The sequence below is a fragment of the Schistocerca nitens genome, chromosome 1 (assembly GCF_023898315.1).
Source record: "Schistocerca nitens isolate TAMUIC-IGC-003100 chromosome 1, iqSchNite1.1, whole genome shotgun sequence".
In the NCBI taxonomy this organism is placed as follows: domain Eukaryota; kingdom Metazoa; phylum Arthropoda; class Insecta; order Orthoptera; family Acrididae; genus Schistocerca; species Schistocerca nitens.
This window is the reverse complement of record NC_064614.1, coordinates 1,060,356,779-1,060,384,138: the sequence shown is the minus strand read 5'-3', so window position 1 is coordinate 1,060,384,138 and position 27,360 is coordinate 1,060,356,779. Positions and strand designations below refer to the sequence as shown.

The following is a 27,360-nucleotide window of genomic DNA, read 5'->3' as shown; positions in this document are numbered from 1 at the left end:
TACTACAGGAGGCCGACCAGATGACTCCCCTTCCAGGCTGTGATGATGTGACTTAAGCACATGGGGCTGCAACCTAATTAGCCCCCTCGACTACAGCAGTATGACTGCTGCATTCTTGTGGTGCCCCCACTGTGACCACTTTGAAGTATGCCATGCTGCTGCCTTTGGAGCATTGCCACATAGTGCTCGAGAAGCTGGTGATCGCATCTTATGTGCACTGACCACACTGTATGAATGCATGGCACAGCATTATCCAATGTTCCAAACACAGCTTCCCTCCTGTGACTAACCAACCTTCCTTTTTTATGTATTAGCATTCGTGGTACTTTTTCTGTTAACTGTTGCAACTGGAGGAACACATAGAAAATGTTGTGGGGAAGGCTGACCAAAGACTGCATTTTATTGGCAGGACACTTAGAAAATGTAACAGATCTACTAAGGAGACTGCCTACACTACACTTGCTCGTCCTCTCTTAAAATACTGCTGCACGGTGTGGGATACTTACCGGAAAGGACTGACAGAGTACGTTGAAAAAGTTCAGAGAAGGGAAGCATGCCTTGTATTATCACAAAATATGGGAGAGAGTGTCACAGAAATGATACAGGATTTGGGCCTTTTAAGAAAGGCATTTTTCATTGCGAAATTCCAATCACCAACTTTCTCCTCCAAATGCAAAAATATTCTGTTGACATTGATCTGCAGAGGGAGAAACAATCACCACAACAAAATAAGGGAAATCAGAGCTCGAACAAAAAGATGTAGGTGTTCATTCTTTATGAGCGCTTTACAAGATTGTAATGATAGAGAATTGTGAAGGTGGTTCAATGAACCCTCTGCCAGGCCTTTAAATGTGATTTGCAGAGTATCCATGTAGATGTAGATGTAGATGAGTCTTCATTCCTCATATGAGAGTTTTAATTCCCAAGAGAAATGGAATGATCATCAATCCTCTCCCCAATAAGAACAGAACACGAGAAGTGAACAAAATTAAGACTAAACTCCCCCCCCGCCCCCCCGCCCACCGCCCACTACCCAATGTTGAAGGAATCTGTGGCAATGCATCAGTCTGACGTGCAGAAAGTTTAACTCCACTTACATGCACTATGGATTCTGAGTTAGTAATTGTAATTATACATTGACTGATTAAGTCATTATAATGTTGTTGTTGTTGTTGTGGTCTTCAGTCCTGAGACTGGTTTGATGCAGCTCTCTATGCTACTCTATCCTGTGCAAGCTTCTTCATCTCCCAGTACCTACTGCAACCTACATCCTTCTGAATCTGCTTAGTGTATTCATCTCTTGGTCTCCCTCTACGATTTTTACCCTCCACGCTGCCCTCCAATACTAAATTGGTGATCCCTTGATGCCTCAGAACATGTCCTACCAACCGATCCCGTCTTCTGGTCAAGTTGTGCCACAAACTTCTCTTCTCCCCAATCCTATTCAGTACTTCCTCATTAGTTATGTGATCTACCCATGTAATCTTCAGCATTCTGCTGTAGCACCACATTTCGAAAGCTTCTATTCTCTTCTTGTCCAAACTATTTATCGTCCATGTTTCACTTCCATACATGGCTACACTCCATACAAATACTTTCAGAAATGACTTCCTGACACTTAAATCTATACTCGATGTTAACAAATTTCTCTTCTTCAGAAACGCTTTCCTTGCCATTGCCAGTCTACATTTTATATCCTCTCTACTTTGACCATCACCAGTTATTTTGCTCCCCAAATAGCAAAACTCCTTTACCACTTTAAGTGTCTCATTTCCTAATCTAATTCCATCAGCATCACCTGACTTAATTCGACTTCATTCCATTATCCTCATTTTGCTTTTGTTGATGTTCATCTTATATCCTCCTTTCAAGACACTGTCCATTCCATTCAACTGCTCTTCCAAGTCCTTTGCTGTCTCTGACAGAATTACAATGTCATCGGCGAACCTCAAAGTTTTTATTTCTTCTCCATGGATTTTAATACCTACTCTGAATTTTTCTTTTGTTTCCTTTACTGCTTGCTCAATATACAGATTGAATAACATCGGGGAGAGGCTATAACCCTGTCTTACTCCCTTCCCAACCACTGTTGCCCTTTCATGTCCCTCGACTCATAACTGCCATCTGGTTTCTGTACAAATTGTAAATAGCCTTTCGCTCCTTGTATTTTACCTCTGCCACCTTTAGAATTTGAAAGAGAGTATTCCAGTCAACATTGTCAAAAGCTTTCTCTAAGTCTAAAAATGCTAGAAACGTAGGTTTGCCTTTTCTTAATCTTTCTTCCAAGATAAGTCGTAAGGTCAGTATTGCCTCACGTGTTCCAACATTTCTACGGAATCCAAACTGATCTTCCCCGAGGTCGGCTTCTACCAGTTTTTCCATTCGTCTGTAAAGAATTCGCGTAAGTATTTTGCAGCTGTGACTTATTAAACTGATAGTTCGGTAATTTTCACATCTGTCAACACCTGCTTTCTTTGGGATTGGAATTATTATATTCTTCTTGAAGTCTGTGGTATTTCACCTGTCTCATACATCGTGCTCACTAGATGGTAGAGTTTTGTCATGACTGGCTCTCCCGAGGCCATCAGTAGTTCTAGTGGAATGTTGTCTACTCCAGGGGCCTTGTTTCGACTCAGGTCTTTCAGTGCTCTGTCAAACTCTTCACGCAGTATCGTATCTCCCATTTCATCTTCATCTACATCCTCTTCCATTTCCATAATATTATCCTCAAGTACATCGCCCTTGTATAGACCCTCTATATACTCCTTACAATAGCTTGATGATATTTCATTTAAAACTTTTTTGTTTTGCACTTTGGAACGTACGGATAAGCTAGTAATACCCATTGTCTTATTTTCTATTCTAGCAGTTTACTTGTCTGCTGTGCAATATGTTCTTGATTCTGTAAAGCTTTTGTGCTGGCCAACTGTATTCTTTGCCAAATTTCTCTCAATTTTTTTTGCAAAATTTTTCACTAGTTAACCCTGGTGTCCCAGTTTAGGTTGTACTAAATCATATGGTGGCAGCATTTTTTGCCCATATATTACCTCATATGGCTTAGAATTATGTGCACTGATGACAAAATGTAAATGTATTCCCCAATTGGAATGCTGTGCATTTAAATAATGGCTTAATATTTCTAAAAAAGTGTGATGAACTCTTCTGTCCATCCATTTGTTTGAGGATGGAATGACCTGGTATGTAACTTCTTAATTTTCAATAAGTGACATAATTGTTTCATTAGATCAGCTACCAAGTTAGTTACCTGGTCCATAATAATGGTTTCTGGCATGCCGAATTTCAGTAACCAGTTGTTTACCATGACCTGTGCTAACATACTCACCTTCTGATGTGGGATCACTATCATATCTAAAGTCTTGAAAAATGAGCTAACATCATAAGGACATATTTATTACTCACTTGAGTTCTGTTAAAAAGTCCTAAAACAACCAATCCTAGTGTATATTGTTCTATGTCACCATGATGCCTTTTCCACCAATATCTTTCAGCTACATGTCTATTGCTTGTTCTTTTCCTTCATGACATGATAAGATGTGGTTATGTGCTTGACATATTACTTCCATTCTCAGCACTGCAGGGACTGCAATATGAGATCTACAGTTTGTAGATCTGCATAGCAAGCCTTCTTGCTTTTCTATTGAGGTTGTATTCAAGACAACTGACACTCACTATCAGCTGACTGTCCCTTTATTGAATCTGCCTGACTTCTGTCTGCTACTTGTAAAACTGCTATCTTCCTAGTGAAAACTTACACCTTTTCATAGCAACTTAATTAATGGCTGTGCACAGAATCTGTTCATGAACTTTAGATAATAATTGCATAATCCAATAATGGCTGTTTTTGTTTAGTAGTTTGTGGCATCAAAAAATCACATGCAGCAGAATTACACTGAGACTCTGTCCTCACTCTCTCTTGAGTGATATGTCCAAGATAACTTAGTTGTGTCTGAGCAAAATGGCTTTACTTCACGCTAAGTGTACAGAAGTGTACAGTGTGCTGCTCTTAATCTCTAAATAGTTCATCCAATCATTTGACATTATCTTCCATAGTTCTCAAATACATAATAATATTGTCAAGATATATCATACAGATTCTTGGTTTTAATTCATGAAGTATCCCATCTAATAGGTGTTTAAATGTAGCTGGACCATTTTTCAGTCCAAACGGCATTCATCAGTATCAGTAATAACCTTAAGATGTGAAAGCTGTTCCAGGTGTATCTTTGGAAAACACTTCCAGCTGGTGATAACAACTTTTAAGATCAATTGTTGAAGAATATTTACATCTTTCTAAGTTGTCTAATGTAGCTGTGTTGTTTGGGATTGTATATGCATCTGTTGTGGTTCATGTATTCAAGTAATGGTAGTCATAAAGAAGTTGAAATTTTCAAGTGCTGTCAGGTGACTTCTTGAGTAGAATAACAGTATTTACTGAGCACAGGCTAATGGAATTGTTGATCTATAAATCCATTTACTAGTGTCTGTAGGTGTTTCACTAATCAGTATGGTTTCCTCTATGCTGGTGGAGTATCGCATGTTGGTGTGAACTGCTGTGTGATAAAAGATGCTGGTAGTGGACCATCTGAACTGTTGTTGTTGTTGTTGTGGTCTTCAGTCCTGAGACTGGTTTGATGCAGCTCTCCATGCTACTCTATCCTGTGCAAGCTTCTTCATCTCCCAGTACTTACTGCATCCTACATCCTTCTGAATCTGCTTAGTCTATTCATCTCTTGGTCTCCCTCTACGATTTTTACCCTCCACACTGCCCTCCAATGCTAAATTTGTGATCCCTTGATGCCTCAGAATATGTCCTACCAACCGGTCCCTTTCTCTTGTCAATTTGTGCCACAAACCCCTCTTCTCCCCAATTCTATTCAATACCTCCTCATGAGTGATGTGATCTACCCATCTAATCTTCAGCATTCTCCTGTAGCACTGCATTTTGAAAGCTTCTATTCTCTTCTTGTCCAAACTATTTATCGTCCATGTTTCACTTCCATATGTGGCTACACTCCATACAAATACTTTCAGAAATGACTTCCTGACACTTAAATCTATACTCGATGTTAACAAATTTCTCTTCTTCAGAACCGCTTTCCTTGCCATTGCCAGTCTACATTTTATATCCTCTCTACTTCGACCATCATCAGTTATTTTGCTCCCCAAATAGCAAAACTCCTTTAATACTTTAAGTGTCTCGTTTCCTAATCTAATATCCTCAGCATCTCCCGACTTATTTCGACTACATTCCATTATCCTCGTTTTGCTTTTGTTGATGTTCATCTTAATATCCTCCTTTCAAGACACTGTCCATTCCGTTCAACTGCTCTTCTAAGTCCTTTGCTGCCTCTGACAGAATTACAATGTCATCAGCAAACCTCAAAGTTTTTATTTCTTCTCCATGGATTTTAATTCCTACTCTGAATTTTTCTTTTGTTTCTTTTACTGCTTGTTCAATATACAGATTGAATAACATCGGGGAGAGGCTATAACCCTGCCTCACTCCCTTCCCAACTGCTGCTTCCCTTTCATGCCCCTCGACTCTTATAACTGCCATCTGGTTTCTGTACAAATTGTAAATAGCCTTTCACTCCCTGTATTTTACCCCTGCCACCTTTAGAATTTGAAAGAGGGTATTCCAGTCAACATTGTCAAAAGCTTTCTCTAAGTCAACAAATGCTAGAAACGTAGGTTTGCCTTTCCTTAATCTTTCTTCTAAGATAAGTTGTAAGGTCGGTATTGCCTAATGGGTTCCATCATTTCTACGGAATCCAAACTGATCATCCCTGAGGTCGGCTTCTACCAGTTTTTCCATTCGTCTGTAAAGAATTCACGTTAATATTTTGCAGCTGTGTCTTATTAAACTGATAGTTCGGTGATTTTCACATTTTTCAACATCTGCTTTCTTTGGGATTGGAATTATTAAATTCTTCTTGAAGTCTGAGGGTATTTCACCTGTCTCGTACATCTTGCTCACCAGATGGTAGAGTTTTCTCAGGACTGGCTCTCCCAAGGCCGTCAGTAGTTCTAATGAAATGTTGTCTACTCCCAGGGCTTTGTTTCGACTCAGGTCTTTCAGTGCTCTGTCAAACTCTTCACGCAGTATCTTATCTCCCATTTCATCTTCATCTACATCCTCTTCCATTTCCATAATATTGTCCTCAAGTACATCGCCCTTGTATAAACCCTCTATATACTCCTTCCACCTTTCTGCCTTCCCTTCTTTGCTTAGAACTGGGTTGCCATCTGAGGTCTTGATATTCATACAAGTGGTTCTCTTCTCTCCAAAGGTCTCTTTAATTTTCCTGTAGGCAGTATCTATCTTACCCCTAGTGAGATAAGCCTCTACATCGTTACATTTGTCCTCTAGCCATCCGTGTTTAACCATTTTGCACTTCCTGTCGATCTTATTTTTGAGACGTTTGTATTCCTTTTTGCCTGCTTCATTTACTGCATTTTTACATTTTCTCCTTTCATCAATTAGATTCAATATTTCTTCTGTTACCCAAGGATTTCTACTAGCCCTCGTCTTTTTACCTACTTGATCCTCTGCTGCCCTCACTACTTCATCCCTCAGAGCTACCCATTCTTCTTCTACTGTATTTCTTTCCCCAATTCCTGTCAATTGTTCCTGTATGCTCTCCCTGAAACTCTGTACAACCTCTGGTTCTTTCAGTTTATCCAGGTCCCATCTCCTTAAATTTCCACCTTTTGCAGTTTCTTCAACTTTAATGTACAATTCATAACCAATAGCGTGTGGTCAGAGTCCACATCTGCCCCTGGAAATGTCTTACAATTTCAAACCTGGTTCCTAAATCTCTGTCTTACCATTATATAATCTATCTGATACCTTCTAGTATATCCAGGATTCTTCCATGTATACAGCCTTCTTTTATGATTCTTGAACCAAGTGTTAGCTGTGATTAAGTTATGCTCTGTGCAAAATTCTACCAGGCGGCTTCCTCTTTCATTCCTTATACCCAATCCATATTCACCTATTATGTTTCCTTCTCTCCCTTTTCCTACTCTCAAATTCCTGTCACCCAAGACTATTGAATTTTCGTCTCCCTTCACTACCTGAATAATTTCGTTTATCTCATCATACATTTATAGCTATTGGGCTCACTGGAAACAAGTTCCCACTAAATTCAGCTGTGTACTGTGCAAAATTAATTTTTGCATGATACCTATCCAGGAAGTCAAGTCTGAGAATCACAGAATGCCCTTTTCCCACAGTTGGCAACACTTACATATGCTCATTCCTAGGAATGCAACTAGATAAAAATCTATGATGGGATCACATATACAGTGCATTGGAAATAAGTTAAATAGCCTAGCATTTGCAATGAGAATATTGTACAATGCTACCAGTATGGGCATAAGAAAAGTAGTATTTAACAGCTACTTTGAGTCAGTAATGAGGTATGGAATTGTATTTTGGGGTAACTCAAATCACATGTGTTGAATACGAAAACTTCAGAAAACCACCACTAGAAATATGCACAATGTAGGGCAAAGAAAATTGTGTTGCCCACCAGGGGTGGTATCACTGATTTACAAACTCATAGTGCCCCCCCCCCCCCCAATGGAGTATCATATTACATGGGATAAAATGAGTTCATAAATCAGTGAATACAGTACTCCAACAGATTCAATCTTTTTTTAAATAATTAAGCAGCAATATAGGTTGTAATGTATTTCAAACACATTTTAACAAAAGAATAAGAGCAGCAAATAGCTTACTATCTAAACCAATAAATATCATTTAACTTAAAATGGGCATCTTATTATTTAATAATACACATGTTTTTACCCTGAACTCCAAAACAGTTACCAAAAACTACTTTAAGCAACACCAAATTTTACCAGTTTGTCAGTGGAGGACCCCAACTCTCCTTTTGTTAAGTGATATTCCATTCCCCCAAAGCCCCTCCCCCCATTAGAGCCCCGCTTGACCGACTTCTAGAATTGCCTCTGTCACCTACTCCTAAAAAATCTAAGTATATTAAGTGTTCCCTCACTATGCATATATGAGCTGATTATCTTTGTACACAGTAACCCTAATTTATTTGTAGCAAATCATTTTCAACACCAGAAATGCTGCCCACCCATTGCTTAAAACTTTATGCTCAAACTCCACATTATATGGATATGAAAATTTATAACAAAGTGAAAGGAAGAGAATTGCTCATCATAAATTTAGAAACACTTAAAAATCCTTATATGATAAATTAGTGCAGAAATGTTACTATTCAGTAGAAGAATTCATAAATGACAACCTGAAAATTTGAGCAGGAGAGAGCAAGTACTTAGGACTGTTAATCTTTAAAAGTTTGTTACTTCAAATAAAAATTATAAATTGCTTAATTAAGTAATTATTCAGTACTGTATATTATATTACTGGTATTATATGTAATAGTGTAAACCAGTTTTTGTGTTTTGACGAGTCTCCTGCACTTTAAGTCAATGGCTTGAAATTTTATGTTATGAGACAATAAACTTCTATTCTGTTTTGTTCTATTCTATTATATTCTATTTATGGTGAAGCACAAACAGCTTCAGAAGAAAACGTTAGTCATCTATAGAACTGCAACATTGAGGTGTTGCCTAAAGTTATGTATAAAATCGTGTTATGTTATTGATCAAGACAGATGTGCAGAGCAGCTGTGCCAAGTGCTGGCCGGCTACACGAAATATATTGCAAACAGAACAGATACCAGGTTGAGATTCATTGGAAAAATCTTCAGAAAAAGCAATTTATTCAAAAAATAAGTGGCTTACAAAATGCCCATTGAATTGATTCTTGTCTATTTCTCATCAGTCTCAAGCTTTTACTGGGTATGATTAATAGGAGAGGGAGGGGGGGGGGGGAGAGAGAGAGAGAGAGAGAGAGAGAGAGAGAGAGAGAGAGAGGGGGGGGAGGAGAGGGGGGGAGAGCTGATTAGCTTCAGCATCAGCCTACTGACCTTTGAGATCCTACAACACTGTAGCGAAGTAGCAACAAACAATATTAGTAAACATGAGTGAGTTGTGTGAATCAAATAATGCACTGTTATTACGTAAACAATGTCAGTGAGAGATGTCTACTTAGTAGTCTCGGTCCTTTCGTTGTGGTGTTACATGAGTAAAATGACACTGTGACAACAATGTATCTTTACAGTTGTGGGCTGAGAGAAAGCTTTGTCCTTGTAAGTATAAGTTAGTAACACAAGGGATAGGTGAACTCATATACCCCTACCAGTTAATTCTTAAACCATTTCTTTTTAGCCCACATCCTCCATGATGGTCAATTCTGTCACCTTCTACATATGGCCCTAAGTATCAGAGAGATTTACTGTTGAAATTTTGAGAGCCTATGTTCTCTTTACATTAGATCCCACCAACCCCCCCCCCCCCAATCCCTGGCTCCCCTGCCCCCTCCCCCACCCCATTGCTCACCACTAAACTACCTTTCACTAACAACCTCATCTTCAGTAACACATCCACTCTAAGACTCTAAATGCTCGTGAAACTTATACTGTAAATGAATTTTTGTATACTCTGTGTGAATTTTGGTAGAATACTATCCTAATTCTGTACTCCTTGGTGTCCACTTTCAGGCAACAAGGCAGATTGCGGCTCTGATCGGTTGGTGAGGAAGGAGGATGGTGAGCGGCTAGCACGAGAGTACAATGTTGCCTTCATGGAAACCTCCGCTAAGACTGGCCTCAATGTAGAACTCAGCTTCCTGGCTGTTGCCAGGTAGGTTGTTCCATATTTGTATGTAGTGGCTGAAAGAGTGCAGAACTTACCAATAACAGTTTCCAAGAGTTTTCTTTAAACATAACAATCTTGTTGAATGTAAGTCATATCTGCGACATGATTGGGGTGGAAGGAGGAACCATAAACTGTACTTGCTTCTTACTTCGTTACTGCACTGCATTCACCTGCCTCACTTTCTACCCATATAATGTATCAGCTTTCTGTAAGATACTTTGTTCCAGGTTTTACACATGTATTACTTTTTACATCATGGTTACTCAAAGAATGATGATAATTTTGATGTTGTGCAGAGAAATGAAATATTGGAAAAGAATTAAAATGATTTGAAGCAAGATTTAAATTTATCTTTTTCCATTTGGAATAATTTTTTCTGGCTTAAGAGCTCACAGCAAAAATGATAACAACAGTCAGTGGAAGAAACAAAATGCATTTATGGATGTATGGAAGTGAGATTTTATGAGACAGCAAGCTCTGGAGAAAAGGGAGGGATGGAGAAATCCAGATAGACTGTACCAATTAGGGGCTTTGTGGAATGAGGTGGTCCTAGTTGTTATCGCATAAGGGGTGCATTAAGAACAAAGTCAGATGTTACTGTTGTTTTCATAAATATGAAACTAGCTATCTTTTGAAACTTGAGGTGTTATTCAGCTCTCTGAAATAGTGACAGAAAATTTGGTTGACAGGGCATCTGCAACTGAGCATCATGGAATCAGACAAAAAAACTGCTTCAGATACAAAATTTTTTTGTTCAATTATGGCTGATTTCGAGTGATTAGAAACCCATCTTCAAGTGAAACAAGACTTCATTGGGAAGTTGGAGAAACTATGATAAAAGATCGTAAACCACTTAACACTTGAAACTTCCTGGCAGATTAAAACTGTGTGCTGGACAGAGACTCGAACTTGGGACCTTTGCCTTTCATAGGCAAGTGCTCTACCAACTGAGCTACCCAAGCATGACTCATGCCCCATCCTCACAGCTTTACTTCTGCCAGTACCGCGTCTCATACCTTCCAAACTTTACAGAAGCTCTCCTGTGAACCTTGCAGAACTACCACTCCTGAAAGAAATGATATTGCGGAGACATGGTTTAGTCACAGCCTTGGGGGATGTTTCCAGAATGAGATTTTCACTCTTCAGTGGAGTGTGCGCTAATATGAAACTTCCTGGCAGATTAAAACTATGTGCCAGACCAAGACTTGAACTCGGGACCTTTGACTTTCACGGGAAAGTGCTCTACCAACTGAGCTACCCAAGCACGACTCACACTGCAGAGTGACAATCTCATTCTGCAAACATACCCCAAGGTTGTGGCTAAGCCATGTCTCCACAATATCCTTTCTTTCAGGAGTGCTAGTTCTGCAAGGTTCGCAGGAGAGCTTCTGTAAAGTTTAGAAGGTAGGAGACGAGGTACTGGCAGAAGTAAAGCTGTGAAGACAGGGCGTGAGTCATGCTTGGGTAGCTCAGTTGGTAGAGCACTTGCCCGCGAAAGGCAAAGGTCCCAAGTTCGAGTCTCTGTCCAGCACACAGTTTTAATCTGCCAGGAAGTTTCATATCAGCGCACACTCCGCTGCAGAGTGAAAATCTCATTCTGGCCACTTAACACTTGTTGACTTCCTATTATTACAGCTAAAGAAGTGTTGAGTAGTTTATGATCTTTTATTATAGTTACTCCATCTTCCTATTGCAGTCTTGTTTCACTTGAAGATGGGCTTCTAATGACCCAAAACTGGTCATGATTGAACAAATAAATCTTTTATTATGAAGCAGTTTTTCATCTGATTCCATAAAGACAGACATCATTCCAGGGTCTGGTTCCTGCTACTGTAAATGACATGGGGAAGGTGACTGTGTGGTGAAGTGCAACAAAATGATTTTAATCTGGTGGGAGTAAGTGCTATGTTGTGTTCTTCAGACAAGAGCTTTAATGTCAAGGAGAGATCATCACTTTAAATCTTGAATTGCTCATTCAAGCTTTTTTTGCTCTTGCTGAAGCTGGGCCCTTCTAGTGCATGGATAGATGCTTAGTTTCTGGATCATAAGTGAAAAACCAAGATTTCTCACATGTTACTCTTTCCAAGAAATTACGATCATTTTCAGTGGTAGTCAAAATGTCAGTACAAACATTTTCATGAGCTTATTTCTCTTTGATTGTGAGAATTTTTGGCACCAGTTTTGCACAAACTTTTTTCATGTTAAATTGCTTAGGTAAAATTTGCCTTAACATTCTTTGTCATTCCTGCAGTTTCAGCAACTAATTGAATACTCAACCAATGGTCAGATTAAATCAGATTACCTACTTTTTCAATATTTTCGTCTGTTTTTAATGTTGAAGAGCATCCAAAATGTGAGTCATCTTCAACATCATCTCAGACATCTTGAAAATGCTTGAACCACTCTAAAAATCACACACATGACAAACAGTCTTCACCACACACTTCTTTACTGAAAGATAGGTTTCAGTGGCAGTTTTTCCAAGGTTCATGAGAAACTTTATGATAATTCTTGCTCTATTATTACACTTATTAGTTTTCAGGCAAAACAGAACAACAGCTCTTAAATAAAGACCACACTGATTTGTCTACAGATACAAGAAATGCTGCATTAAAATGAGAAGGCCTCATGCTTCACATCTGTTGGTTATTCATTCTTGTGCACACACATACTTATTCTGTGACTGCATCAGTCCCGTCATTCCACACCTCATATACTGTGTCCCAGAAGGAATGGTCAGCAATATGACAGTAATGATCATTTGAAGTAAAAGCTTCATACAGTCATATGCCTATTCCAAACGGTTTCCAACACAGAGCACTTTTAATGTAAAATGTTACTTATTTTCTATATTCTTCAATATGTTGTCAGGTTTACATGTATACAACAGTTAGTAAACATTACAACATTCATTTTGCTAAGGGTCAATTGAAAAACATATATTTTTAACAAATTCACCACTAAGGATTATTGTAAAAGTCACAGTACAGCTATTGTGCAGTTCACAATAAATTCTTGAATTTGCTACCATCAGCTTCAGTACATTTGTGCCCTCTAGGGAGAAAATGTTGTGTTGCTTGTCTGAGTGTCTCTGAGCATTGCTAAATGAGGGCAGCAGCATCCATGTGACAAAGCAGTTCATCTCTTGTATTCACCTTTCATTTGTACACTTTAGATTTCATTGATGCTCATAAACAAAAATCTAATGGTGTAAGCTCTGGCCACCTTAGTGACCAGTTAAGTGTAATACCACAACAAATCCAGTTATTAGTGTGAGTGCACTTGAGATGTTCTCTTGCTTGTATGGTAAAATGTCAAGGGCCTCTATCATACTGGTTGCACATTGTAGTCTTGTGTGACCAAAGGAACATGCCCAAGCTGCTCAACAAATGTATTTTCCAAAAATGCAAGCATGGTAATTCTGTCCTGTTGTTCCCTCTTCTGAAATGACTGGACTCATCAACATGTTACCAACCATGGCACACCAAAATGAACCTGGAAGTTAGTTTACACTGTAGCATATGGAAGAAGAGATGCACAGAGAGGAGGAGGAGGAGGAGGAGGAGGAGGAGGAGGAGATGGACAAGGAGAGAAGGAGGGCGAGATGTGTGCAATGTATGTGACACACTGGTATGTGGCTGAAGACTTGAGTAAAAGATATTTTTAATGAAAAAATCAAGATGTATTTTTTAACAATGTTATAGAGTGGTCCAGGGAAGAAAATCATGGTAATATAATATGTATTAATTATTTTCATTAGCGAACGGGTGCTGTAGTTTTTTCCATGTGGGTGACTGTAGTGGTGTGAGAGCAAGGGTAGTAAATGAGACTCATCAGTGGTTTTGTATTATATGTAGTAGAAATAGGAAGATACTAGAACAGGAGAGGAAATTGCCACCCTTCAGGATGGCCAGGTGAGATCTTGACAGGTTAAGGAGAGAGAAGGGTAAAGAGAGGCGGGAAGTGGCAACAGGAGGAACAGGTGTAGAACTTTGTCTCACAACTTCTTAGTGAATGTGGAAAATAGATTTGACCTATTGCTTCAGTTAGAAGCTTGTGAGCCTCAAGCAGTTGCAGGTGTAGACAGGGCACAACAAACTTTCAACAGCAAATTGAAAAGTAAGAATGTAGGGAAATCAGTAAAGAGAAATAACGTGTTGTTGTTAGGTAGTTGCCATGGAAGAGGTGTTGGCCAACTTTTACAGGATGAACTACGATCAGAATACTAGGTCACCAATTTTTGCAAACTTAGTGTTGGCCTGGAGCAGGTGACAGAGGATTTAGGATCACTTTGCAAAGATTTCACTAAGGTATATAGTGTGGTTATAATGTGTGGGCCAGGTAATAGTATTGGCAGAGATTCTGGGTACAGTATAGAGTGCAGCCTGGCAAAGATTGCATCAGCATTGAAGCATATTAGTGTTGAGTCTGTATCTGTTCTTGGGCGCCATGACCGATCTCATTTGAACTCTTCTGTTAGGAGAGTTGATTTGGATTTGGAATGGCTGCTTATGTTGGGTGCAGGGTCACACATTGGTGTGGTTCCTGTTGATTCTCTCAATAGTTGGGATTATACCAGGCATGGCCTTCACCTCAACAGGAAAGGGCAGGGTAAAATGGCTGGAAAAATAGCAGGAAAGTTAAAGGCCGGAGGCACTGTAATGAGTGATAAAATACCAGTGGTTATAGGGTTTAGAAAAGACCCTTTTTTAGGGTAGGGTGGATAGAAAGAAAACAAGTTTTAAGAGGGATTAGGACTGAGACAAACCTTCAGTTTGAGAAAGAAACCAAAAAACATAATTCTAGCTTATTACATCAGCATAAACAACTGCTGCTTAAGAGTTTTCATCAATCAGCAGAAATTTCAACTCTACCCATTTTTAACTCACCTTTATTGCATCAAAATATTCAAGGACTGAGAAATAAAGTTAATGAATTAATTATGTGAATAGGTGTATCAGAGTCCTCAAACCCAGCTAACATAATCTGCCTCTCTGAACATCATGTGACCACTGGTATAGAACTTTTAAGTGTTACAGGATTTAGGTTAGCAGTAATGGAGAAAGGAGGAGCTGCCATATTCATCAGGAACTGTCATAAATTTAAGAACATAGACATCCATAATTTTGCCTACAACAGCATATGGATGTATGAGCAACAGAAGTAGAATTCCACAAAAAATTCTTCATACTATTAAGTGTACTTTAATCTGTTCGTAAACCACCTTGAAGCTGTACTGGCCCACTTAATAACCAAAAACAAAGAAATAGTGGTTGCTGGTAACTTCAATGTAGATTTCCTTAAAGATTCTCCCAATAAGAACTTAATTGAGTTAGTAACACTATCATTCAACTTAATTCTAACTGTAAAGTTCCCAACTAGGGTAGGCAATTGCTCACAAATAGCCATTTATAATATATTTATAGTAAAGTTCAATGAACAAAATTATATTACAAAACCAGTAGTCTATGGCCTCTTAGACCATGACATGCAATTCCTTTGGTTAAATGTTAACACTGAACAGGATATAAAACCTGTTAAATCTGAACTCAAGAGGGTAATCAATAAGCTAAAAATTGATTATTTTAGGACACTCCTCAGGGACATTCACTGGAGTGATGTTTACAGTGCTCATGGCATGAGTGAAAAATATAACACATTTACTAATAAAGTGCTTACCTTATTTTAACACTGTTTTCCCCCAAAACTAACCAAAGTTAGAGCAAAGTCTAAAAAGCAGCTATGAATAACTCAAGGAATAGAGGTATCTCGTAAAACAAACAGAAAACTATCTGTCAATCCGAAACAGTTCTGATGTTGATGCTATAGCAGATTACAAGAAATACTGCAAAATATTAAAGACTGTAATACATACATCAAAGCAAAATCATTTAACAAAAAAAAAAAAAAAAAAAAAAGGGATATAGTGAAGGAGGAGACAAGTAGAACCAGACATGAAGATGGGCAAATAGCATTAAGAGTAAATGATACATTGGTGACAGATGTGTGTAGTGTTGCAGAACTTTTTGACAAACATTTTATAACTGTTACTGAAAAGTGGGGTTGTTAGGTTCTGTAGATACTATGATGGGATACTTCAGACCAGACATTCCTAGTAACTTCCATATTATGAATTCGACCCCAGCAGAAGTAACGTCCATCATAGAATCTTTAAAATCAAAAACATCTAGTGGGTATCACAAAAAATCAACAAAGGTAATTACAGAATGTGATTCTGAGTTAAGTAGCATATTAAACTATCTGTGTAACCAGTTCTTTATCAGTGGAATATTTCCTGATTGGTTGAAATATGTTGAAGTTAAGCCACTGTTTAAGAAGAAATAGCATCAAATTTCCATCCAATTTCACTTTTGCCAACATTCTCAAAAATTTTAGAAAAAGTAACATACAACTGGCTTTATAATCATCTTATCACAAATAACATACAGTCAAAGTTGCAGTTCTGATTTCTGGAGTTCTGATATTGAGAAGGCCATCTACACTTAAAGTGAAAACATACTTAATTCATTAGACAAAAAATTGCAGGAAACTGGTATATTTTGTGATCAGTCAAAGGCATTTGACTGTGTAAATCACAATATCCTTTTAAGTAAATTAGAGTGTTATCCTGTAACAGGAAATGCTGCAAATTGGTTCAAATCTTATATCTCTGGCAGGAAACAAAGAGTGTTATTAGGAAAGAGACATGTATTAAGTATCAGGCATCATCCATATGGGAATAATTATATGTGGGGTCCCATAAGGTTCCATCTTAGGGCTTTTACTTTTTCTTGTATATATCAATGACCTTTCATCAGTAACATTACCAGATGCGACGTTTCTTTTGTTTGCCGACGATACAAACATTGTGCAATAAACAGCAAATCAAGAGTAGTTTTAGAAAGATTGGCTAATAAAATATTTGTGGACATTAATCACTGGTTCGTAGCCAATTCGTTGTCACTAAACTTTGAAAAAATGAACTACATGCAGTTCAGAACTTGTAAGGGGTGTCCCACGAGTATATGCCTAACATATGATGACAAGCAGATAGAGGAAGTGGACAGTGTTAAATTTTTGGATTACAGCTTTAATAAATTCAGCTGGGAGGTGCATACCATAGAACTGCTGAAGCACCTAAACAAATCTCTATTTGCAATGCAAATTCTGTCAGACATAGGGGATATGAAAATGAAAAAGCTGGAATACTACGCTTACTTTCACTTCATAATGTCATATGGAATTATTTTCTGGGTAATTCATCAAGTCAAGCTGAAGTTTTCCAGGCAAAAAAACATTTAATAAGAGTTATATGTAGTGTGTACTCAAGAACATCCTGCAGTGGCCTGTTTAGGGAATGAGGAATACTAACTACTGCTTCCCAATATACATTACTGGCCATTAAAATTGCTACACCATGAAGATGATGTGCTACAGACGCAAAATTCAACCGACAGGAAGAGGATGCTATGATATGCAAATGATTAGCTTTTCAGAGCATTCACACAAGGTTGGCACCAGTGGCAACACCTACAACATACTGACATGAGGAAAGTTTCCAACTGATTTCTCATATGCAGACAGCAGTTGATCAGTGTTGCCTGGTGAAACATTGTCGTGATGCCTCTTGTAAGGAGGATAAATGCGTACCATCACGTTTCCGACTTTGATAAAGGTCGGATTGAAGCCTATTGTGATTGCAGTTTATCGTATCGTGACATTGCTGCTTGCATTGGTCGAGATCCAATGACTGTTAGCAGAATATGGAATCGGTGGGTTCAGGAGGGTAATACGGAATGCCGTGCTGGATCCCAATGGCCTCATATCACTAGCAGTCGAGATGACAGGCATCTTATCCACATGGCTGTAACAGATCGTGCAGCCACGTCTCGATCCTTGAGTCAACAGATGGGGACGTTTGCAAGACAACAACCATCTTCACAAACAGTTCAACTATGTTTGCAGCAGCATGGACTATCAGCTGTGAGACCATGGCTGCGGTTACCACTGACGCTGCATCACAGACAGGAGTGCCTGCGATGGTGTACTCAGCGACGAACTTGGGTGCACGAATGGCAAAACGTCTTTTTTTTCGGATGAATCCAGGTTCCGGTTACAGCACCATGATGATCGCATCCATGTTTGGTGACATCGCAGTGAACGCACATTGGAAGTGTGTATTCATCAACACCATACTGGCATATCACCCAGCGCGATGGTATGGGGTGCCATTGGTTACACGTCTCGGTCACCTATTGTTCGCATTGATGGCACTTTGAACAGTGGATGGCACATTTCAGATGTGTTATGACCTGTGGCTCTAACCTTCATTCGATCCCTGTGAAACCGTACATTTCAGCAGGATAATGCAGTCGTGCATGTTGCAGGTCCTGTACGGGCCTTTCTGGATACAGAAAATGTTCGACTGCTGCTCTTGCCAGCACATTCTCCAGATCTCTCACTAATTGAAAATGTCTGGTCAATGGTGGCCAACCAACTGGCTCGTCACAATATGCCAATCACTACTCTTTATGAACTGTGGTATCTTGTTGAAGCTGCATGGGCAGCTGTACCTGCGCACGCCATCCTAGCTCTGTTTGACTCAGTGCCTAGGTGTATCAAAGCTGTTATTACGGCCAAAGGTGGTTGTTTTGGGTACTGATTTCTCAGGATCTATGCACCCAGATTGCGTGAAAATGTAATCACATGTAAGTTCTAGTATAATATATTTGTCCAATGAATACCCGTTTATCATCTGCATTTCTTCTTGGTATACCAGATTTAATGGCCAGCAGTGTATTCATTCCTTAATGAAATTTGTCATTAAATATATATCACTTTTTCAGACCAACAGCTCAGTTCATGGAATCAATACTAGAAATAAGAATAATCTTCACAAGGTTTTAAAGTCGCTTACTCTTTTACAGAAAGGTGTGCATTATTCAGGAACACACATTTTCAATAACTTGCCAGCAGCCATAAAAAGCTTAACAACCAATGAAATTCAGTTTAAGAGATGCTTATAGGATATATTTGTGGTCAACTCCATTGATGAATTTCTCAGTAGAGCCATCTCTCTCTCTCTCTCTCTCTCCCCCTGTGTGTGTGTGTGTGTGTGTGTGTGTGTGTGTGTGTGTGTGTGTGTGTGTTTACAATCTAACTTCTGCACCATTTCAGTGCAATAATATGTTCACTGTAAAAAAGTGTTGTAGTAGTTCTATTATAGGTTTATTACCTTATAAATAAAAAAAACATTTTTTTTAAAATTCGATGCATTAATGTGATCTTATTAAATAAGTATTGTAAAGTGATCCTTTCATATAATGTCCATTAAAAAAAATTGACTATCATTCCACTTGGGACCTGTGGAAGGTCCATTAGCTTAGTTGTTTTAGTTGCAAATATTTGTCATGTATTATTGTTTTTCTGACATGTTCTACATCCTGGATGACCTCCTCACTGTGGATCAATTGGAACGAAAGTAAATCTAATCTAATCTAAACCGGAAATGTCTCTCACACAAATGTGAGACTGTTTCACTCTTTGAATAATTTGATGAAGCCTGGAGTGACATTTGCATTGAATGTTAAAATGCAGAGCTTCATCAGTCACTCAACAAACTGGGGCAATCACACATAGTTGTGACTGATGTGTCACCCTTCACACAACTGCACTACACATGGTCTGCATCTCAGCATTTCTGGTGAGATGTTACTTGCACAACTGATTTTGCACAGCATTCAATATAACCAGAACAACTGCATACCTAATCCCTTTTATTTCCAATATTTTCACTAGGCCTTTGCCAGGGTAAATGTTTCAAAAAGTAAGAGCTACCAAATAACTTAAGGTGCAAGAATAAATGGAAAAACAGAAAACAGCAGCTTGGACAGTATAACAGTTAACAACCATAATAATTTGGAGTTTTTATTCAAAGCAAGAGAAGCTTTTACAATAAGACATATTAGTTTCTCATATAAAAACAAGACTTTGTAAAATCTGAAGATATTTCCACATACATTTTATAAATAACAGCACATCATTTGAAAGCCACAGTAACAGAACAGATGCACCTAGAAGAATGTAAGTTAGTATCGCATTACTGTAGTATAATATGTTTATATATACTAAAAGTGGAATAAAATCCCCGGCCATAGACCTATGCTGAGCAGCTATTTGAGTGAAGAACTTCAGCAATGCACTTGCAAACATACAAGACAGCAGTTCTAATAATATAGGCCACCAACAGGAATTAATCAAATAGAGGGTACTGATAAGACTTTTTAGAAGTAACTGGCAAATGATTGTATGTGGAGATTTCAATATAGATATCTTCTCAGTTAACTGATTAAGAGCACATAAGGTTACAAATATCCAACTGTTGTTTGATCCTCAAAGTAAGATTCAAAACAAGAATAAAATATCATAATGAAACATCAGTTTATAATTTATTTTTGAATCATACTGTCTTTAATCAAATTGGTGAGTGCACCACAATAAATGGTTTTTGTCTGTAGTGGTCAAATGGCAGCAGAAAGCATTCCCAACAATCCATGTTCAATTAAGAAAGGCAAATGAAGGTTCCACATGATGAATGATTAGTCAGTTACACAGTTTACAGGGTGAACAATGGGAAGAAGTTTACCAAGGACTCATAATACAAGTGAAATTTATTTCTTTGTTACAAATATTCTTAGAGCTCCTAGAATCAAGTTTCATTTTACAATGGACTTGTGACATTTACACTTGAGGCTCCAAAAAAGAATGGCTAACATTTAGAATAAAAATATGTTGTGCTAGCAGGAGAGAGTTTTTTTAATGCAAAGGACTATCTGTAATCAATATGTAATAATGAACAACATGCAGTTCCACAAAATTCCTTAGCACCTCATCAAAAAGGCAAAAAACTATGTACTATGCACAAAAAAATCAAAATTTTGAGAACAAATGCAGGACAATTTGAAGGATTATTAGGGATGACACAAAAAAACTTGGAAAGGCAAATGAATTCAACTCCCATATGACAGCAGCAGTGTGACAGGTGATATGAAATTGAAATCATTGGCTACCAAATACAATGAATTTCTTTCTGACAGTAGCTTCAAACACAGGAAAAAAAGATCCACCAAAAGATGAAAGAATAAACTTGCTTGGATGGACATGGCATACGCACTGACTATACATCAGTCTTGCTAACTCATCTGTTAGAGATATCTAAAAAATCATGTGGTCACTAAAATATAGTAACCCTTCTGGATGTTATGGCATCTCAGTCAGAGTACTTAATTTGTGTGCTGACTGCAGTGACACCCTTCAGTTACATTTGTTAACAGTTGATGTGTCAATGTGTTTTTCCCAAAAGACTTATGTATGCAGTGGTAACACCAATAAACAAAAGTAGACATAAGCAACTGACTTCTGGCTATAGAATGATCTCCTTCCTTCCTGTGATCCCAAAACTTTGTGAGAAAGTAACTCAGAACAGAACACTGAATCATATTTCTGAGAATAACCTTTTAACAGCTTTGTTTGACTTCTGTAGAAGCTTCTCTAGTGAGAAGGCAATATATAATCTTCTATTCTCAATTCCAATTCAATCAAATAACAAAAACTGCCCTGTTGGCCTTTCACTTAGGTCTTTGATTGTACATATACTAAAATTCCGATAGAACAACTAAACTTTTATTGCATAAAAGGCCTCTCCCTTGCATACCATGTAAACATACACCAATGAGCCAAAATGTTATGATCCTTCTCAATAAAGTATTGGTTCACCTTTTGAATGTTGGAATGGCAACAATTTTTTCCAGCCACTGCACGTAGCTTTCTACCCAAGGCAATTGCTATAAATTGTGGTGCATAGCAGAGGTAATTCAACTGAAAATTCTGTGTATGATCTTAAATGGAAGATTTACATCATTATCTTGGGGAAAAAAATCTGACTGCACAATATTTTTTCTTTTCCCTGAGAGCTAGAGGTGGAGGGGTCGAAGGCCGCCCCCCCCCCCCCCAATTACTCACGGGTATGAATGCCCTTGGCAGGATTTATATGTTCTGTACAATGCTTACATACAAGTTATCTGGTAAGGCCAAAACTAATATTAAAATAAAGTATTCATTCATATGTCAGCCTCTTGATCCATGTCTCGTAAAGCACAGTTCATAATCCCTACATGCGCAATACGTCAAATGAATAAGGAAAAATGTAATCAGATTTACTGAGCTGATCCTTTAAAACTAGCTTCCAACAATAATATGCCAATGACAAGCTTGTACACTATGTACACTCTAAGCTTTCTTTGATCTATTCTTGGGAACTAGTTTCAAACCTCCTTGAAGGTGTTGTGAATGAATTTAAAGAAACTTTTAATCTGCCATTCAATAGACAGTTGGAAATTTTACTTGAAGTGGTAAATTTATACTTACATTGATATCATGTCTGTTGTCAGCCAAACTAGACATGTTTTATTTCTATGTGTCACACAAATATATCTAATTCAGTTTGGTATTTGTGTTGAATGGTATTCATAAACTCATGGTTTCATTATAAGATTTGTGTGTGGGAGAGGAGGGAGGGGGGGGGGGGGGGAGGACAGGGGAAGAGGTCAAGATCCAGGATCCAGGGATATGAAACCTAGCACCATTCCTCCTGTATCAGCTTGACTTTTTTTATTAAGATAATGCACCTTGAGCCATAATCTTTCCTTAAATGAAATAATTAACTCTGAGCACTACAGACATAAACCCCAAATATTCATCTTTATTTCCTGCATTAAGTCTTTATCTCTGACTCTCATCCGTAACTGATATCACATCGTCATCTATCTTCTATGAGTCACGATGCAGTATGCTTGGTAGCAGTGACCATTTCTGATCGTGAAACTGTTATTTCACACTTAGGTAATATACAGGGTGTCCATCCTAAGAGTGATCAGACAAACTTTACCTGGTGTTTCGGAGTGTAATTACAATTTCATTTTAGCAATGTGTAGAGTGCATCAGCCCAAACAAATGCTACTCATTCTACCTCTCATGTGATGCCCAATGTCAGTAGAAACCATCAATTTGTTTCCCATTACAAAAAAATCATTTTTAAAGTGGAATTTTATGTATCCATTCAATAGAGCAGTCCCAAATTATTCTAGAGTGATATGCATTTATTGATATGTATTAACAGGGACATTTAAATGTGAAGAATAACCACCACTTCAGGAGTGACTAAGCAGCACTGCTGCATGTTGGAGTAGCAGTCAGTACAGGCCATTCCCACATTCTCGCTGCTGGAGTATAGGGTATACTTGTTTTACTGTTCCTGTTAACAAATCCTGAAAAAAAGAAACATCACACTAGGCTAATTTGGGACCACTCTATCAAATGGACACACAAAATTCTGCTTTAAAAATTAATTCAGTTATAATGGGAAACAAACTAACACTTTCTGCATGAAAGATATGATGAGTAGCATTTGTTTGGAATGACTCAAGCTATACAATGCAAAAATGAAATCACAAATATCTGCTGCAACACCAGAGAAAAGGCACCTGACAACTTTTAGGAGAGGCACATGGCAGATGAGTTATTGAATAGTGTCAGTGACTGTGATAAGTACTTGTCAGTGAAATGTTGTGTTGAGGATCTCGATGATAGAGATGGAAGGAGGGGTGTAAAATGCAGTGCCTTAACTTTAACCTCCTTCTGCTAAAATTCAACAAGAACACCAATAATTTGTGTGAAAATACTAAAAATTTCGCACATGGCTTTGAAGCACATTCTGATGAGCCACCTCTCATTATCTTATCTCAATTCTGTTCATGAAAATGTATCCATTAACAAAACTGAAAATTGCTGCATTGTATAAATGTTGTATAGGTACTTAACTTTCTTCTTGAAACCTAACTGATCTGTAAGTTTAGGAAATAACTGCATTTTTACAGCTGAACTGATAACTCAGAAATCCCATAAGTTTCCATATTCTTATTCATCAGTGTTAAACCTGTGAACTGCAGATGCATAAATAAAGATTTTATATACAGCAATATCATTTTGAAATACCTGTCAACTGAAATTACTGTTTTCAGGGAGCTGAAGTCACGCAAGAGTGGGAATTCAGATGCCAACAAGTTCAACGTACAAGAGTATGTGCGAGAACAGGCACAGCGTGGCTCATGTCCACCTTGCAACACATGAGCTTTCAGGACTGTCGTCTCTGCTGTGTTAAGAATGTTTTGTACCTGCTAGCGTGTTGCACATGGACTGCTGTGTCATCTACAACAGATCCGAATACTTAAGACACAATGATATATTAAGAATAGCCTTCATTCAGGTGATTTTATTAGTTCGTTGCAACATTGTAAGTTACCAAGCCAAAAAAACACTAGTGTACTCTATGCAAATATAATGTCACTGACATTGATAATTGGGTACATTTTCCATGGAAGAAATTAAAACTAAAATCTTGAACACTGGCAATGGATGCCTCCAGTTACATTTTGCCAAGGTAATGCTGCTACACTCCAGCACATTCTTTTGTGTAGAACTATTGATATGAAAATAAAAGATACAGAGATTGGAACAATCTGTTTAACATATCAGTAACATTTGTTTTCATCATAGAATGTAATGCTTAGTTACAGAAAATAGTCTCATTCTGTTTAATAAAACTATTTTTATGCCTATAATACTTCATTAACATCACTAAAATTGGACCAATTTTGTCCCACTAGAATAATGTTTGAAATTCTGCAGGGTCATTTAACTAAAACAACTTTCAAATGAGTGCTTCTTCTTTCATAGTGAATAACTGTACTGAGTATTTTTGATAAGCTATTCAGCTTAGTGGGAAACACATCCAAGCAATTAAGCTTATTTCAACATTAATGAGTTTTTTAAATACAAGCCCTCGACACAATTCAGTTTTTAATTCATTTCAGTTCAGATGAATCTTTTATTTGTAACTATACTCCTATTTATCCTCATTTTGTTAAAGACAATAGGAGTACTACTTTGGGGTGTTATTTAAACTACTGATTCCATGAATTATTTTAAAAATAAAACTTCTGATGGCTCAGTGGGTGATAGCTATACATGTTCTATTTTTCGTATTTCCAGAGAGAGTATATTTCAAATTTATCCACAAATACATTACATTTTATCTTTCAGATACTAAACCCAAAGAGCTCTTCTCCTGCCCCCCCCCTCCCCACCCAACAACTGCCCCCCCCCCCCAATCACCATTTCTGATACTTTGTGAATTCAAATATAGTATTCTCAAGCAGAGATAATTTCTCTGTCCACCATCCCCCTCCTCCCACCGCTTGATTAAAAACTAGTCTCAGCTGTTGCAATATACAAACAGCATTTTATTACATCCTTTTAATACTGACATTAGCAAATAGTACACACAGTTATTATTTAATTCTGCTCAAAAAATATTTTAGCTAAACTAGGGCAGCTTATACTCTTATGAAGCTCTTACCTTTGCGCCTGAATTATTATTTCTCATAGTTAATTTCAGTTATGAGGTTTTATGACTACTGTCTTCCACCACTCTTAATGTTTCTTATCCTGACATTCAAATATAAATAACCTTAAAATTCTCTGTATTATTCACAATAATTATGGACATGCAATGTTACTCATTATTTTCATGTATACAGTGAGATTTGGTCTCACTTGACAATAATGTTACCTTTGAGACTCATGGTACTTGCTTACTGTATAATTCTTTGAAACCATGCAGCAGTTTCTGTCTTTGTTAAAACTGTGTGTTGTTTTCCCAGTAGGGGCTCTGAAAAATACTGACTACTGAAGCCACTTTCTTATGAAAGAAATCTGTCATACAATCCACTATCAAAATTGGTAATCATGTCTGCACTTCCATATTAACAATTTATTTCCCTGTACTTAAAAGCTATTTTTCTTTTACATCTTTTGCCTGTGTTACACTTTTAACTTATTCCATTGTAACAGGAATACCTTTTCCCTTAGAGCCATTACTAGATGTACTAAATCAAATGAAAAAGTGTAAAATGAGGAGCTAGAAAAGTCCATTAATATTGCCACAGGAATGAAGCAGCTCATACCAAATTGAAGACAGTGCTCAGTGCATAGTCCCAAGTCAAAATAGTATTCTCTGTGGGCATAAACTAGTGATAACTGCCAGTTTGAGAAACTTCCAGCAAATATATGAACAAAATAGCCATGTGACACTAGTCCTTATGGTACATGGCTACTCTCTTAATATATTTTCTTTATTTATAACAAAAATAGACCATATCATTAGTGAGGGTCAAGTGTAAAATTAACTGACAATTTCAATTGTAAAAATTTAAAAGAGTTCTACACAAACCATTAATCACACAGGAAGAATTGAAACAGTGGCTGGAAAAGGGATATAGACAGAAATCATGTTTTGAGACACAGAGCTTTAAAATTTTGTTTTCTGTTTATAAAATTATTTCATTTATACCCCACTATAATTCTTGTGTTCTGAGTTAAATATAAGCTTCCTTATTAGAATATATTCAGTTTCTTGACATTTATATACTTATTTCATTAGAGCACGAGTCTTTAAAAAGCTTTCTCTGCCCAGCAAATACTGTAATAATTGATTACGTAATAAAGAACCTGTAAACAGAAAATTATTTGTGCAGATAATGCAATTTATTACTGAAGTTGAAAATGAACACTAATTTTATAAATAATACTATTGCTAACAATATCCAAATGTAATCAGTTATTACCTACAAGACATGCAAATCACCTTCATTATCAGATATACTTGCTTCTGGAGTAGCTCGGTACCTTTACACTACAAAACTTTCAGTTCAATCTTGCCTGGTCAGTGAACTGGCATAAGTCTTGAACATCCTTTATCTCTGTTGCATTTACCAACACTGGGGAACAATCATTATGTTCCATCTGTTTTGTATTGTAGCCATACTCTGAATTCATCTAGAAAAAGGAGGCCTGTAGAAAGAACTTGCTCATTAATCCATTTCAGGCTCTGATTATATCAGCATCAAATCAAGCATTGAATGGTGGAGATTAGCATAAACTGATTGCTTCAAGGTATGGCTTAGCTGTAGGAATAATGATTTCCTTCTTTAGAGCCTATGATAAAATTTCTAATGCACAAGGAGAAAAAGTGTCCACACATTGGGAAGAGAAGAAGTATAATGACATTCCATATGAACAACAAGTAATGATGGCCAAATTCTTATTTTGCCCACATGCAGCATTAGTAAGAAATATTATGTACATCTACAGCAGTCTTTTGTACAAGTGCCTGGTAACATTCAGCTTTGATGCCAGAAAAGTTTTGGGCATCATTGAATTCTATGGCAATACATCTCTCACTGTCTTTAGCTTCCTCTAAAATTTCTCTTTTAATTTCAAAGTATTTTTCAATCTTTTTCTTGTGAAGTAAGCATTCAACTCTGCAGCTGTCATTAGGACTATGTGTAAGTTTCCTCTCACACTGTGAACAATAGTCACACACATCATTTTTAGATTCTTAGAATGACAATCTACATTTCTGTGTAAAGAATTTGAAGTATGCACTTTATTTCATAGTAATAGCTT

The 27,360-nt window shown here is 37.5% G+C and overlaps 1 protein-coding gene across 1 annotated transcript in view; it reads left to right on the top strand.

Annotated features, from left to right (window-relative positions):
* Positions 1 to 24,413, top strand: part of LOC126197869 (ras-related protein Rab-37-like) — a 359,311-nt gene extending 334,898 nt beyond the window's left edge. The window contains exons 6-7 of the mRNA XM_049934672.1: positions 9,621 to 9,762; positions 23,856 to 24,413. Coding sequence (XP_049790629.1) covers positions 9,621 to 9,762; positions 23,856 to 23,964 — 251 coding nt within the window. The 3' untranslated portion in view covers positions 23,965 to 24,413. The remainder of the gene's footprint in view (positions 1 to 9,620; positions 9,763 to 23,855) is intronic.
* Positions 24,414 to 27,360: the final 2,947 nt, after the last annotated feature.